Genomic DNA, 10,497 nt, shown 5'->3' with positions numbered 1-10,497 from the left:
CAAGCTTTGTTGCTGTTAAATGGTTTGATTGGTTTCGTAACACTGATTGGTTGTCATTGTTGTGTGTGAATTGGTAAAACAGGGAACGACCAGCAGCCTGTAGCTGAAGCTGATGGCCGAGGCACCAGTGTTAACTATGCAGATATTCACACCATATCTTCTGATTCTGATTCTGATTCTGATTCTGATTCTATTGTATATTCAAATTCTAGTTACGAAGGTATATTGTCTTCGTCTGGTTAAATCAGTGAATGTTTTCATTTTATGATATGGGCTGCTTGGTTTTCGAATGTGAACTTCCTCTATTTTGAAGCAAAATGACGCCACTTAAATGTTTGAGGATCTTTACACATGAATTTCCAAGAGATGGTGTGTACCTCTGCATAAGGTTATGGTTTAACCTTTGACAATGGAATTGAATACAGTGTGAATGAAACCAGAGTAAAGTTTCCAAGGAATTTATTTCCTGGAATCTTTTGAACAAAAAACGGAGACTTTACATACTGCAATGAGATATTAATCCTGATAGCTTGTCTTAAACAATAAATAAAATTTCATGCAGGATTGCTAGATAACTTCAATCAAGAACCAGGGTCAAGTAGTAGCAGTTGTGACACTTCTGATTATTATGAGCATGGAAAAAGGCAAAAGCCAAAGTTCAGTAATGCAAGAAGTTCTGACGTGAAAAATAGAGGACCAAATGATGTTGATAGAGTGGTGGACAATGCAAAGCTGCTATGGCAAGTATGGGAAAATAACCAAGAAAGATGGATTGATGAGAATTTATCGGAAGATGCTGACTTAGATAATCAGAATGAAGTATTGACAGAAACTGCTGAGGCATCTTCTGATCTGACTATGCCTTTACTTAGGTACCAAAAGGAATGGTTAGCCTGGGCTTTGAAACAGGAAAATTCTGATACTAGAGGTGGCATCCTTGCAGATGAAATGGGAATGGGAAAGACTATTCAAGCAATAGCACTTGTCCTTGCCAAACGTGAATTGATGCAAAGTAGTTCTGCACCAGCTGAACCCATACTATCGCATTCACCTTCTTTATCTGGAATCTTGCCTGCGGTCAAAGGAACACTTGTCATTTGTCCTGTTGTCGCTGTTACTCAGTGGGTTAATGAGATTGATCGGTTTACCATCGAAGGAAGCACCAAGGTGCTCGTTTATCATGGGGCAGGGAGAGGGAAGAGTATTGAACAGTTCTTGGATTATGATTTTGTGATAACTACGTACTCTACTGTTGAGTCTGAGTACAGGAAGTTTATGATGCCTCCTAAGGAAAAACAATCAAGGCAAGTTAAGAAGAAAACAGAAGTCACTAGAGGGATGGACAAAGAAGGTGTGAGTAAGATGTCTTGTAGTGAAAAGAAACTGAGCATGGACGCAGAAGATGCAAATGCTACACACAGGGGTATGTCACTTCTTCATGCTGTTAAATGGCTGCGGATTATATTGGACGAGGTCAGTTGTGTTGCAAATTGTATTGTGTTATGCTTTAGAGCTCCTGGTAATTTTTCTTTTAAAATCTATCGAGACATTTTATATCCTTCTGTTGTTTCTAATTTCTCTGTTCTTGACTATTACCGACTTATTCTTTGATAGAAAATGAAAAATGAAGAAAATATGGTTATGGCTTGAAGCCGTAATGCAAAATTTTTCAATTTCGTAACGTCACTTTTATATAGAATATAATTTGACATTTGTTGCCAGCACTAACTGTAATCTTGATTGCAATGTACTGAACTTCACTTAGGCTTGACTCTGCTATTTTATTGACTTTTTTTAATATGTAAATAATAGGCTCACTACATAAAGTCCAGACATAGTAACACAGCAAAAGCAGTTCTTGCTTTAGAGTCTTCCTACAAATGGGCTTTAAGTGGCACTCCCATTCAGAACCGTGTTGGAGAGCTGTACTCTCTTGTAAGTTTGCGGTCCTTTTTTTGTTATAAAAGTTCGGTGATCAAGTTTATGTTTTGAAGATATTATAATTTCTTAATTGCAATGCCATGTATACAGGTACGGTTCCTGCAAATAACTCCGTATTCATTTTACTTGTGCAAGGACTGTGATTGCAGGACCCTTGATCACAGGTGTGTATAGTGGTTAGACTTATATGTGGTTATCTGGATTTATTACTAAAAGATCAACTATGTTTGTTATCCTGATGCCTTTGTACAGCTCCATACAATGTCCAGACTGCAGCCACAGTTCAGTTAGACATTTCTCTTGGTGGAATAAAGTAAGTTCTGCATTTCATTAGTCTGTGTTGTGCTCACCATATTAAAGGATAAGACTGACAGAAAACAAGTCCATGATTTTGTAGAAAGTGTTTCAGTAGAAAGTTGACATGTTCTGTATTATTTACTTTTAATCTTGATTAGTATGTTTCCACACCAATTCAATCCTCTCTAAGTAGCTATGGGCGGGGTAAAAGAGCTATGATCTTGCTTAAACACAAAGTTCTGAAGAACATACTACTAAGGCGCACTAAAATAGGCAGGGCTGCTGATCTTGCACTTCCTCCTAGAATTGTAAGTTGTTTTATCACGGGGTTAACTCTTGAATTTTTACCATTGATAGGCAGTAAGTTTATTTCTTCATGGTCTCTCTTTGCAGGTCTCACTGAGAAGGGATTGTCTGGATATAAAAGAGCAAGACTATTATGAGTCATTATACAATGAAAGTCAGGCACAATTTAATACGTGAGTCACATTCTTCTTCTCTTCGTCTCAGTAAAATTCTTCTTTTAAAATAGGATATTTCCTTCTATTTTAATCCAGAATACAGTTCCAAAAGTCCTAACTCCTAACCAAATATTTTCATTTTTTGTTTGCCTATGTAATCTCGGCTTAGTTTTGTTGGTATGCTTTCTCCATTTCAGGTATGTCGAATCTAATACACTGATGAATAATTATGCTCATATATTTGATCTTCTCACACGGCTGCGTCAGGTGAACAACTACTCTACGAAAGCAAAAATAATGTTTCTTTTGATCACTGTGATGCATGTTACGTATTCCCTATTTTGTATGTAGAAGAATGATATGGTTTATGATCATGCCATACTATAATATTCTCTATGTTGAATCACAGAGATCTTTTAAATTTCTCTAACTGTTTTGACTTTTTCCAATCATTCTAATCAGCATTTAACTTAAAAACCTTTGTAAGGTACACTTCTAGAACATCACAAGATAACATTTAGTCAATTTTTTTTGCAAAAAATCTCGATAATATGTAAAAAGGACAATGTGCTGTGATATTGCATTAAGTATTTTAATCTGCGAATGACTTGTGTGAAATATCTTATCAAAAATCAGTTCTACGTTATTAAAGTATAATTAATCATTTATTTGAAAGAATAATTAATGTATGGTTACTCATTTTGAAAAAAATAAATGTTATATGCTTTTCGTTTTTTGCCTCAGACCTTATATTTAATGTGGAATATTGGGAATCTTCTCTTGGTCTTTGTTGAAAAATTACGGATACATTTAGTATTAATATTGCATAAATGTTCAGGCTGTTGATCATCCATACCTTGTGGTATATTCTCAAGCTGCGGCACGACAAGGTGGCCATGTGGCTAGTAATGCTACTGCTGAACAAGCATGTGGCCTTTGTCGTGAACCAGTGGAAGATCCTGTGGTAAGTTTGTCTTTTCTTCTAAGTATTCTTAAGGTTCTTATCATTTTATTTTTCTGAACTCGTTCTGTATTTAGAAGAGTAACTATTGCTAATTTTAGTGTGTGGATGGTACTTGTCACCATTTTAGGTTACCTCTTGTGAGCATAGATTTTGCAAGACATGCTTTATAGATTTCTCTACTGCTTTGGGACAAGTATCATGCCCTTCATGCTCTCAATTACCTACTGTTGATTTAACTTCCCACAAGGATGTTGGGTACCAGGCAAATAAAACCACTATTAAGGGATCCAGATCCTCAAGCATTTTAGACAGAATTCAGCTTGAGAACTTTCAGACAAGTACTAAAATAGAGGCTTTGGTATGTAATGTTTTCTTTTCAAATTTCAGTTAGCATCGGCTTTGTTGTATCAATGTTTTGGTTTCATGTTCTAGAACTCGAATATTAGGATATAAGGTAACCTTCAGACTGTTAAGGGTTGTACAAGTAATGCTGGCCTGCCAGGTGGTTTCATATGATGAATATGATGGTGATTGATGAGAAGTGACAATCTGAAAGGGCTGAATTGGTTTGTGCTGCTGAGGAAAATTCAATTGTAGCATGCTTGTTAGTTGTTACTTTTGTTAGAATAAGATTTGGTTTGGTTATATGCTTTTTTGCTTTGAGAAAATTGTTTGTGCATATGTCTACTGAAAGATCAATCTACTGAAAGTAATGGTCATTAAGTTTCTTATGTTGCCTGGGAAGGGAAGGAGAAAGTGTGAAAGGCTAGTTTGCCAGGAGGCAGAAAGAATGCTTATATAGTTGCTGGATAAACAATTAGTGTTCAATCTTAATTTGACTGCTTTATGCTTACCTTTTACAATCTTATATTATATTGACCCGGAATAAGTTGAATGGTTGCAGCGAGAAGAAATAAGATCTATGGTCGAAAGGGATGGTTCTGCCAAAGGGATTGTTTTTAGTCAGTTCACATCATTCTTGGATCTAATAAACTTCTCTTTGAATAAGGTGAATTTAATTGTTTCCTTCTGTTTATTAGTGAAAATACATCAGAGGATGATAACATGATGTGTTAATTACAGTCTGGGGTATCTTGTGTTCAATTGAATGGAAATATGACAATGAGTGCCCGAGATGCTGCCATTAAGAGGTTTACCAATGATCCAGACTGCAGGATTTTTCTCACGAGCCTGAAGGCCGGAGGCGTTGCACTCAATTTGACTGTAGCATCACATGTGAGCTATTCCTCATTTTGATATCCCCCTTTGTGATGTTTTACATGGTTGACATTGTGCGTTGTAGTTCTACCTTCCTTATTCTTTTCTTTTAAAATAGTTCTTTAAATTATCTTGTAATTGATGGATGTGGCATTTTTGTTCTGTTGGATTTTGGACTTTCTCTAGGGTCATTTTATCCTCTTCGTCTTTGCTAAACCTATGTTAATTTGTGGCTTAATTGGGCATGATCAGGTTTTCCTTATGGATCCTTGGTGGAACCCAGCTGCGGAGCGTCAGGCTCAAGACAGAATTCACCGAATAGGACAATTTAAACCTATAAGGTATTGCTCCTTGCGCTTAATTTTTCCCAATCAGAAAATGTAAAAATGAATGAAATACAGATAGGGTTGGTGTCGTCCTCTTCTGAATGGTCTCTGACATCCATTTTCATGTATAGAATTGTGAGATTTATAATTGAGAACACTGTTGAGGAGAGGATTTTGAATCTGCAACAGAAGAAGGAACTAGTGTTTGAAGGGTAAGTGTGATGTAAAACGGTGTAGAAGTTTCTTCATTTTGTAACATACTATCTCTAATTTTTTCTCCCTCTGTTAACAGGATTATAGGTGGCTCTTCTGATGCTCTGGGAAAACTGACGGAGGGAGACTTGAAATTTCTATTTGGTACATAGGTAGGTGTCGGCTTCTAATTTGGTAGGAGGATTTGTTGAAGGCCTTCCTGCTATCCATTTTGCAGAACTAATTTTTAGGTAGAAAAATTCTGAGACCCCACAATTATGCCATGCATTCTGTGGCAACCCGATTATTTTTGAAAGTTTATGGTGGCAATGTAAATGCATTAGCTGTAAATACACATGATAGGGTATACATATTTCTCCGCTGTGCCTTTTGCCTCTGCCCATGTAAATGCGGCAGTGTGCCGTCGAATGTCAGTGGGGATTTTGAAGCTCTGAATATTCTAATTCAATCTTCCCCGCGGAATAACGGGGCCCCAATTGTAATAATTTTCAGAATTTCAACATAAAGCATATTCACGCCAGAAGATTTTTTGTTATCCCCATGAGTCCGTTATTTGCGTCAGATATTACAGACTAAAGAGATCCTGATTTAGTTCATTGTTTGAATGGTTTGATTATCCTTTTGCTTTTCAATATAATTGTTTTTTTATTTTATTTTGTTTTGTCAAACCCTGTGTGGGAGAAAATTTGCCATGTGTGGCTTCAATTTGTTTTATTTTATTATCCCCACTCCTTGCGTACATAGTTAACTCCGCATCTTTTCCTATGCGGACAGTTAGACAGTTAGACTTAGATCAAACCAGAGAAAATGCATAGCATGCCGACTGCGAAAGGAAAATGGTCGTTCTATATTGGTCCAAATAATAATAAAGAAGAAAGGAGAGAGTTGGGACTTTGGACTTTGGAGGGCAGGAACTGGGAAGATAGGTATTAGTCTATTAGGTTGCCAGCGAAGAGTCGGAGATTAAATGATAAAAATTGAGACAGATAGGAAAATTGAGAAACAATTAATTAATCTCAGTTCTAATATCTGAAAACAAATACAAAATTAAGAATGTAATAAGAAATTAAAATTTTATATTTTAAAACTAAAATTTTAGTTCAATTCCTAATTATTAAATATAATACCAAATTTCAAATTTCAAATGTCAGTTTTAATATCTAGAAACAAACACGAAATTAAGAATGTACTGCAACTATGCAAGTAGTTTTGAAACTAGTTACTACTAGTCAACAACACAACACATTCAAACCCCCACTCATCCAGAGTTCAAGACAACCCAAAGAGAAACCCACACTCATCTAATAATTATTTATTTATATTATATATTATATTTTTATATAAAAATATTAAAAAAATAAAAATATCAAAAAATTTATTTTTTATACTAAAATTCTTACATGCTATTTATTTATTTTTCTATTTTCTCTTTTATTTTATTAATTCGAGGAACAACACTTATATTAACAAAGTTTTTAATCATAAAATCTATAGTTATTAATGCTACAAGTTGAATAAGGACTTATTTAATTTTATCACACTAATTTTTTTTTTTAATGTTGATTTAAAAGAGACAGAAAAAATTCAATATTTAAACATTTGAATATTTGACGCGTGTTTTTTCTTAATTCCGCATATTATAGTAGAATTTGCTTCTCTGACTTGTTAATAATTGAGAATCTACTCGTTGCCAAATTCAATTGATCCTCAGAATCCGAAATTGGAAGTTTTCTAGGGTTTTAACAGAACAAAACAGAGAAGATGTTACACCTTCTATATGGAGTGATATTGGGAGAGGCAATTGTGATACTGAGCTTTCTGTTCAAGTCCCCACTGAGGAAGGTTGTTATCGTCACCCTTGATCGTCTCAAGCGCGGTAGGGGTCCCGTTGTTGTGAAGACGGTGGCGGGTACCGTGGCTGTGGTGCTAGCCTCCTCTCTCTACAGCATATCTGAGATCAGGAGCCGCATGTTTGATCTTGAAGCTGGCGTCATCAACCCCACCGACCAAGTCCTCTTGTCAAAACACATTCTAGAAGCTTCTCTCATGGGTATTCCTATTTATTCTATGCTCTCTCACTGAATTTAGTCTTTTGATTTTTTTTACTGGGGAATTGAATTATGAAACGGGTATTTTGTGGGTATGGTTTAGTGTTAGAATTACAATCTAGCTAAAACGTATTCTGATTGTTTGTTTCTTGAGCGGAACAATTTGCCAATTTGGGATAGCCAAAAATTTGCATATGTTGATTGCTGTTGAATTTTGGTTCTATACTTCTGTGTAGATATTATTGAATCATTCAGTGTTTTTTTCAGTTTCCATTGGTTGTTTTGCTTTAGTTGGTGGTATTCTTCCCTGAATGAATTGCTGGATCCAGGGTTCAGTTAAATTTAAATAATAAAGCTCCACCCTTACAGGAGTGACTTCTGATGTCTTGGTGTTATGTTAGACTGCGTTTAGTTTTGAGAACATGATAAGATAAGATAGTGAGAACAGGTCACAAAGGACAAAGACACAAACATCAGTGTTTTTGTGTTTTGTTAAACTGAATATAAAATAAAACAAATAATAAAAGATATAATTATGAAAATTTGATAGTGATAATAAAGAAAAAATAAAAAGATAAGTTGTTTCTGTGTTTTTTATGTAAAAAAACAAAAAAAAAAAAACACAAAATATACTAATTCTGTGTCTCAGGATATAAGGTCTCTGTCTATGTCTCACTTGTGAAACACGATTTTGTGTCTTTGTGTTTATGTTTTAGTGTCCTATCTTTATAAACAAACGCAGTCCTAGTGATGGATACCAAAAGTAGCCCTCGGTTTAGTTGATGATTTTTAGTGTAAATGATGTGTGCAGGGTTTGTGCTGTTCCTCGCTCTAATGATAGACAGATTGCACCATTACATTCGAGAGCTTCGTGTACTTAGGAAGGCCATGGAGGCTGCAAAGAAACAGAATCGGAGTTTTGAGGAAGGTAAAACTGCCCGTGCAGAGGAACAAAAGGCATTGATGGAAGAAATTGCCACAATGAGACTCGAAGTAAAGCAATTGGAATCCGAATGCGAGGCGAAAAGAAGCAGGGTGAAGGCCTTGGAAGGTGAGGTAGTGGCTCTTAAGAAGCAATCTGAGGGTCTACTTTTGGAATATGATCGCCTCTTGGAAGATAATCAGAATATTCGGAGTCAGTTGGAAGGTACTTCTTCCCATGTTGATAACAAAAAGAGCATGTGAATGTGAATGTCCAAATATGAATGCCGCAAAGCAATTTTTCTCCTTTTGATTTGGCTGCTTCCTTTTGTAAGGTGCATGCTATTTATATAGGGAACTAGAATACTTGAGTACAGTATAAATGTATTCAAAATTTTGTTTATAAATCATGGTATGTCATGCGTTTTTTAGCGGAAGTAAGAGTTTGAAAGGAACTTATAAAGTAATTAACATTAAAGGAAGTATATTGTGAAAACGAATGGAGACTAGTCTGCAATTTACAATTCTTTCCTCTAGTAATAGTAATTCATAAGAGTCTTTTGTCTGTTTGTAACTCTGGTTTCAAAAACAGAAAAACAAATGTGAAGCAGCATAGTTAAAATATTGTGCCTAATAGATAGGGTGATTAAAAACTATTCTAGTTCAATTCTAACTCATATTGAACTGGTTTTGAAAAGTTAAAATTCATGCTAACTCGTATGCCACTGTGGTCAGTGAAAGTTTTCATTTCATTAGTTTCTTGCTTAGCCATCTATTCCACTGTTCAAATCACTTTTGTGTTGACATATACAGGCAGAAATAAAATAAGGGCTTTGGATTATAGGCCTATAAGACCCAACATATATTAGTTTTGATTGGGCATAATAAGTGGGCCAAATTGAATATAAACTGACCCTCACATTGTTGCCCTTTTAACTACCAAAAACAATATTGATGCTCTTTTTAAGCAAAGAAATTAATAACAGCTGAGGTTTGGCACAGATAGAGAGGATTTGTAGGTTTCTTGTCAAGCTGTACCAGAATTCAAATCTCATAAGTGGAAAATAGGATCCTTTCTAGTTTTAGTGTGGGTGAGTGTAATAAGACCAAAAAGAAAAGTAAAGAAATTAATAGTAAACACGTGGTATTATAATTTCTGTGTAGCAGGTAAGAAGGGTGATTGAGAATTTGGGATTTGGATCTTCTAAAGTTTAAATTTTACTTTAGAGAGTAAAGTGTGATCTTCTATTCTTGAATAGTTTCTCTTTCATATTTATTCTTGGTCTCACCTATGAAATCAATGGTGAGAGATCACACTTTACTCTCTAAAGTGAAATTCAAAATTTAGAGGATCTAAATCCGAGAATTTGAGATGGATAAAGACATAACTTGAAAATACTATGCGAGTTCTCTACTGTGACAATGTTGGTTGATGGTTTTTGGATAATTTGAATCAGATGGTGGTTAATTTTTTTGGATATTGGATAAGAATTGGTGTAATCCTTCAATATTGGAAGTTATGGTGTTTTACAAAATTCTGGGGATATAGAATTTGCAAAATAGGAATTGTCAGATCAAAATTTTTTTAATTTATAAAGACAATACACAGTCTGCGCATTGTAAATATACAGACTGCGTATTGTAAATACACAGACTGCGTATTGTAAATACACAGACTGCGTATTGTCAATGCAATACGTATTCTGCCTGCATTACGTATTCTGCATATTGTACTTACACAGAACAGCACCCCAAAACACTGTAAAACTCTATTTTTTTGTAACATCAACGTAAAACTCTATTCACTCTTCCATATTAAAATAAAAAATCCCCTACTTCACTTAGTTTTTCTTTATCAATTACTCAAAATCGTGTTATTTTGTGGTACCTATAGTCATAGGAATTCGATGATCAGAGTTGATGAGAATTTGTCATATAAATTACATTAGTTTGTATCTAGTTTCTGTCATTCTGTGTAGCCTTGCTCACCTCCCTATAACTATTTCTTCCTTTTATGGTTTTTTACTCATAAAAATAAATCAAGGTAATGCTAACCCATTTTAGGGGGCTTATGCCACGTTATTATACTTCCTTTTTGGCCGTTTTAG

At 35.0% G+C, this 10,497-nt stretch overlaps 2 protein-coding genes across 4 annotated transcripts in view; both read left to right on the top strand.

Annotated features, from left to right (window-relative positions):
* LOC107614449 (ATP-dependent helicase rhp16-like) overlaps positions 1 to 6,073 on the top strand; it is an 8,931-nt gene extending 2,858 nt beyond the window's left edge. The window contains exons 2-16 of one of the 2 annotated variants that reach the window (XM_016316655.2): positions 83 to 220; positions 563 to 1,473; positions 1,813 to 1,935; positions 2,032 to 2,105; positions 2,194 to 2,254; positions 2,397 to 2,546; positions 2,632 to 2,717; positions 2,897 to 2,966; positions 3,538 to 3,663; positions 3,791 to 4,021; positions 4,568 to 4,672; positions 4,747 to 4,899; positions 5,134 to 5,222; positions 5,339 to 5,419; positions 5,500 to 6,073. In XM_016316655.2, coding sequence (XP_016172141.1) covers positions 83 to 220; positions 563 to 1,473; positions 1,813 to 1,935; positions 2,032 to 2,105; positions 2,194 to 2,254; positions 2,397 to 2,546; positions 2,632 to 2,717; positions 2,897 to 2,966; positions 3,538 to 3,663; positions 3,791 to 4,021; positions 4,568 to 4,672; positions 4,747 to 4,899; positions 5,134 to 5,222; positions 5,339 to 5,419; positions 5,500 to 5,572 — 2,471 coding nt within the window. In that variant the 3' untranslated portion in view covers positions 5,573 to 6,073. The remainder of the gene's footprint in view (positions 1 to 82; positions 221 to 562; positions 1,474 to 1,812; positions 1,936 to 2,031; positions 2,106 to 2,193; positions 2,255 to 2,396; positions 2,547 to 2,631; positions 2,718 to 2,896; positions 2,967 to 3,537; positions 3,664 to 3,790; positions 4,022 to 4,567; positions 4,673 to 4,746; positions 4,900 to 5,133; positions 5,223 to 5,338; positions 5,420 to 5,499) is intronic. The other variant, XM_021108742.1, reaches the window with a different exon arrangement.
* On the top strand, positions 7,069 to 9,103 carry LOC107614104 (B-cell receptor-associated protein 31). Of its 2 annotated transcripts, XR_001614273.2 has the most exons (3): positions 7,069 to 7,470; positions 8,280 to 8,817; positions 8,857 to 9,103. XR_001614273.2 is itself a non-coding variant. In XM_016316338.2 (2 exons), the coding sequence occupies exons 1-2, from the start codon at positions 7,182 to 7,184 to the stop codon at positions 8,651 to 8,653; spliced, it is 663 nt and encodes a 220-aa protein (XP_016171824.1). In that variant the 5' UTR covers positions 7,069 to 7,181; the 3' UTR covers positions 8,654 to 9,011. The 2 variants fall into 2 exon arrangements, 1 of the variants encoding a protein (XP_016171824.1); XM_016316338.2 differs by having other exon boundaries at positions 8,280 to 9,011.

Source organism: Arachis ipaensis, chromosome B08 (assembly GCF_000816755.2).
Source record: "Arachis ipaensis cultivar K30076 chromosome B08, Araip1.1, whole genome shotgun sequence".
Taxonomy (NCBI): domain Eukaryota; kingdom Viridiplantae; phylum Streptophyta; class Magnoliopsida; order Fabales; family Fabaceae; genus Arachis; species Arachis ipaensis.
Note: the sequence above shows the minus strand (reverse complement) of the source record. Positions and strands in the feature narration are given on the sequence as shown.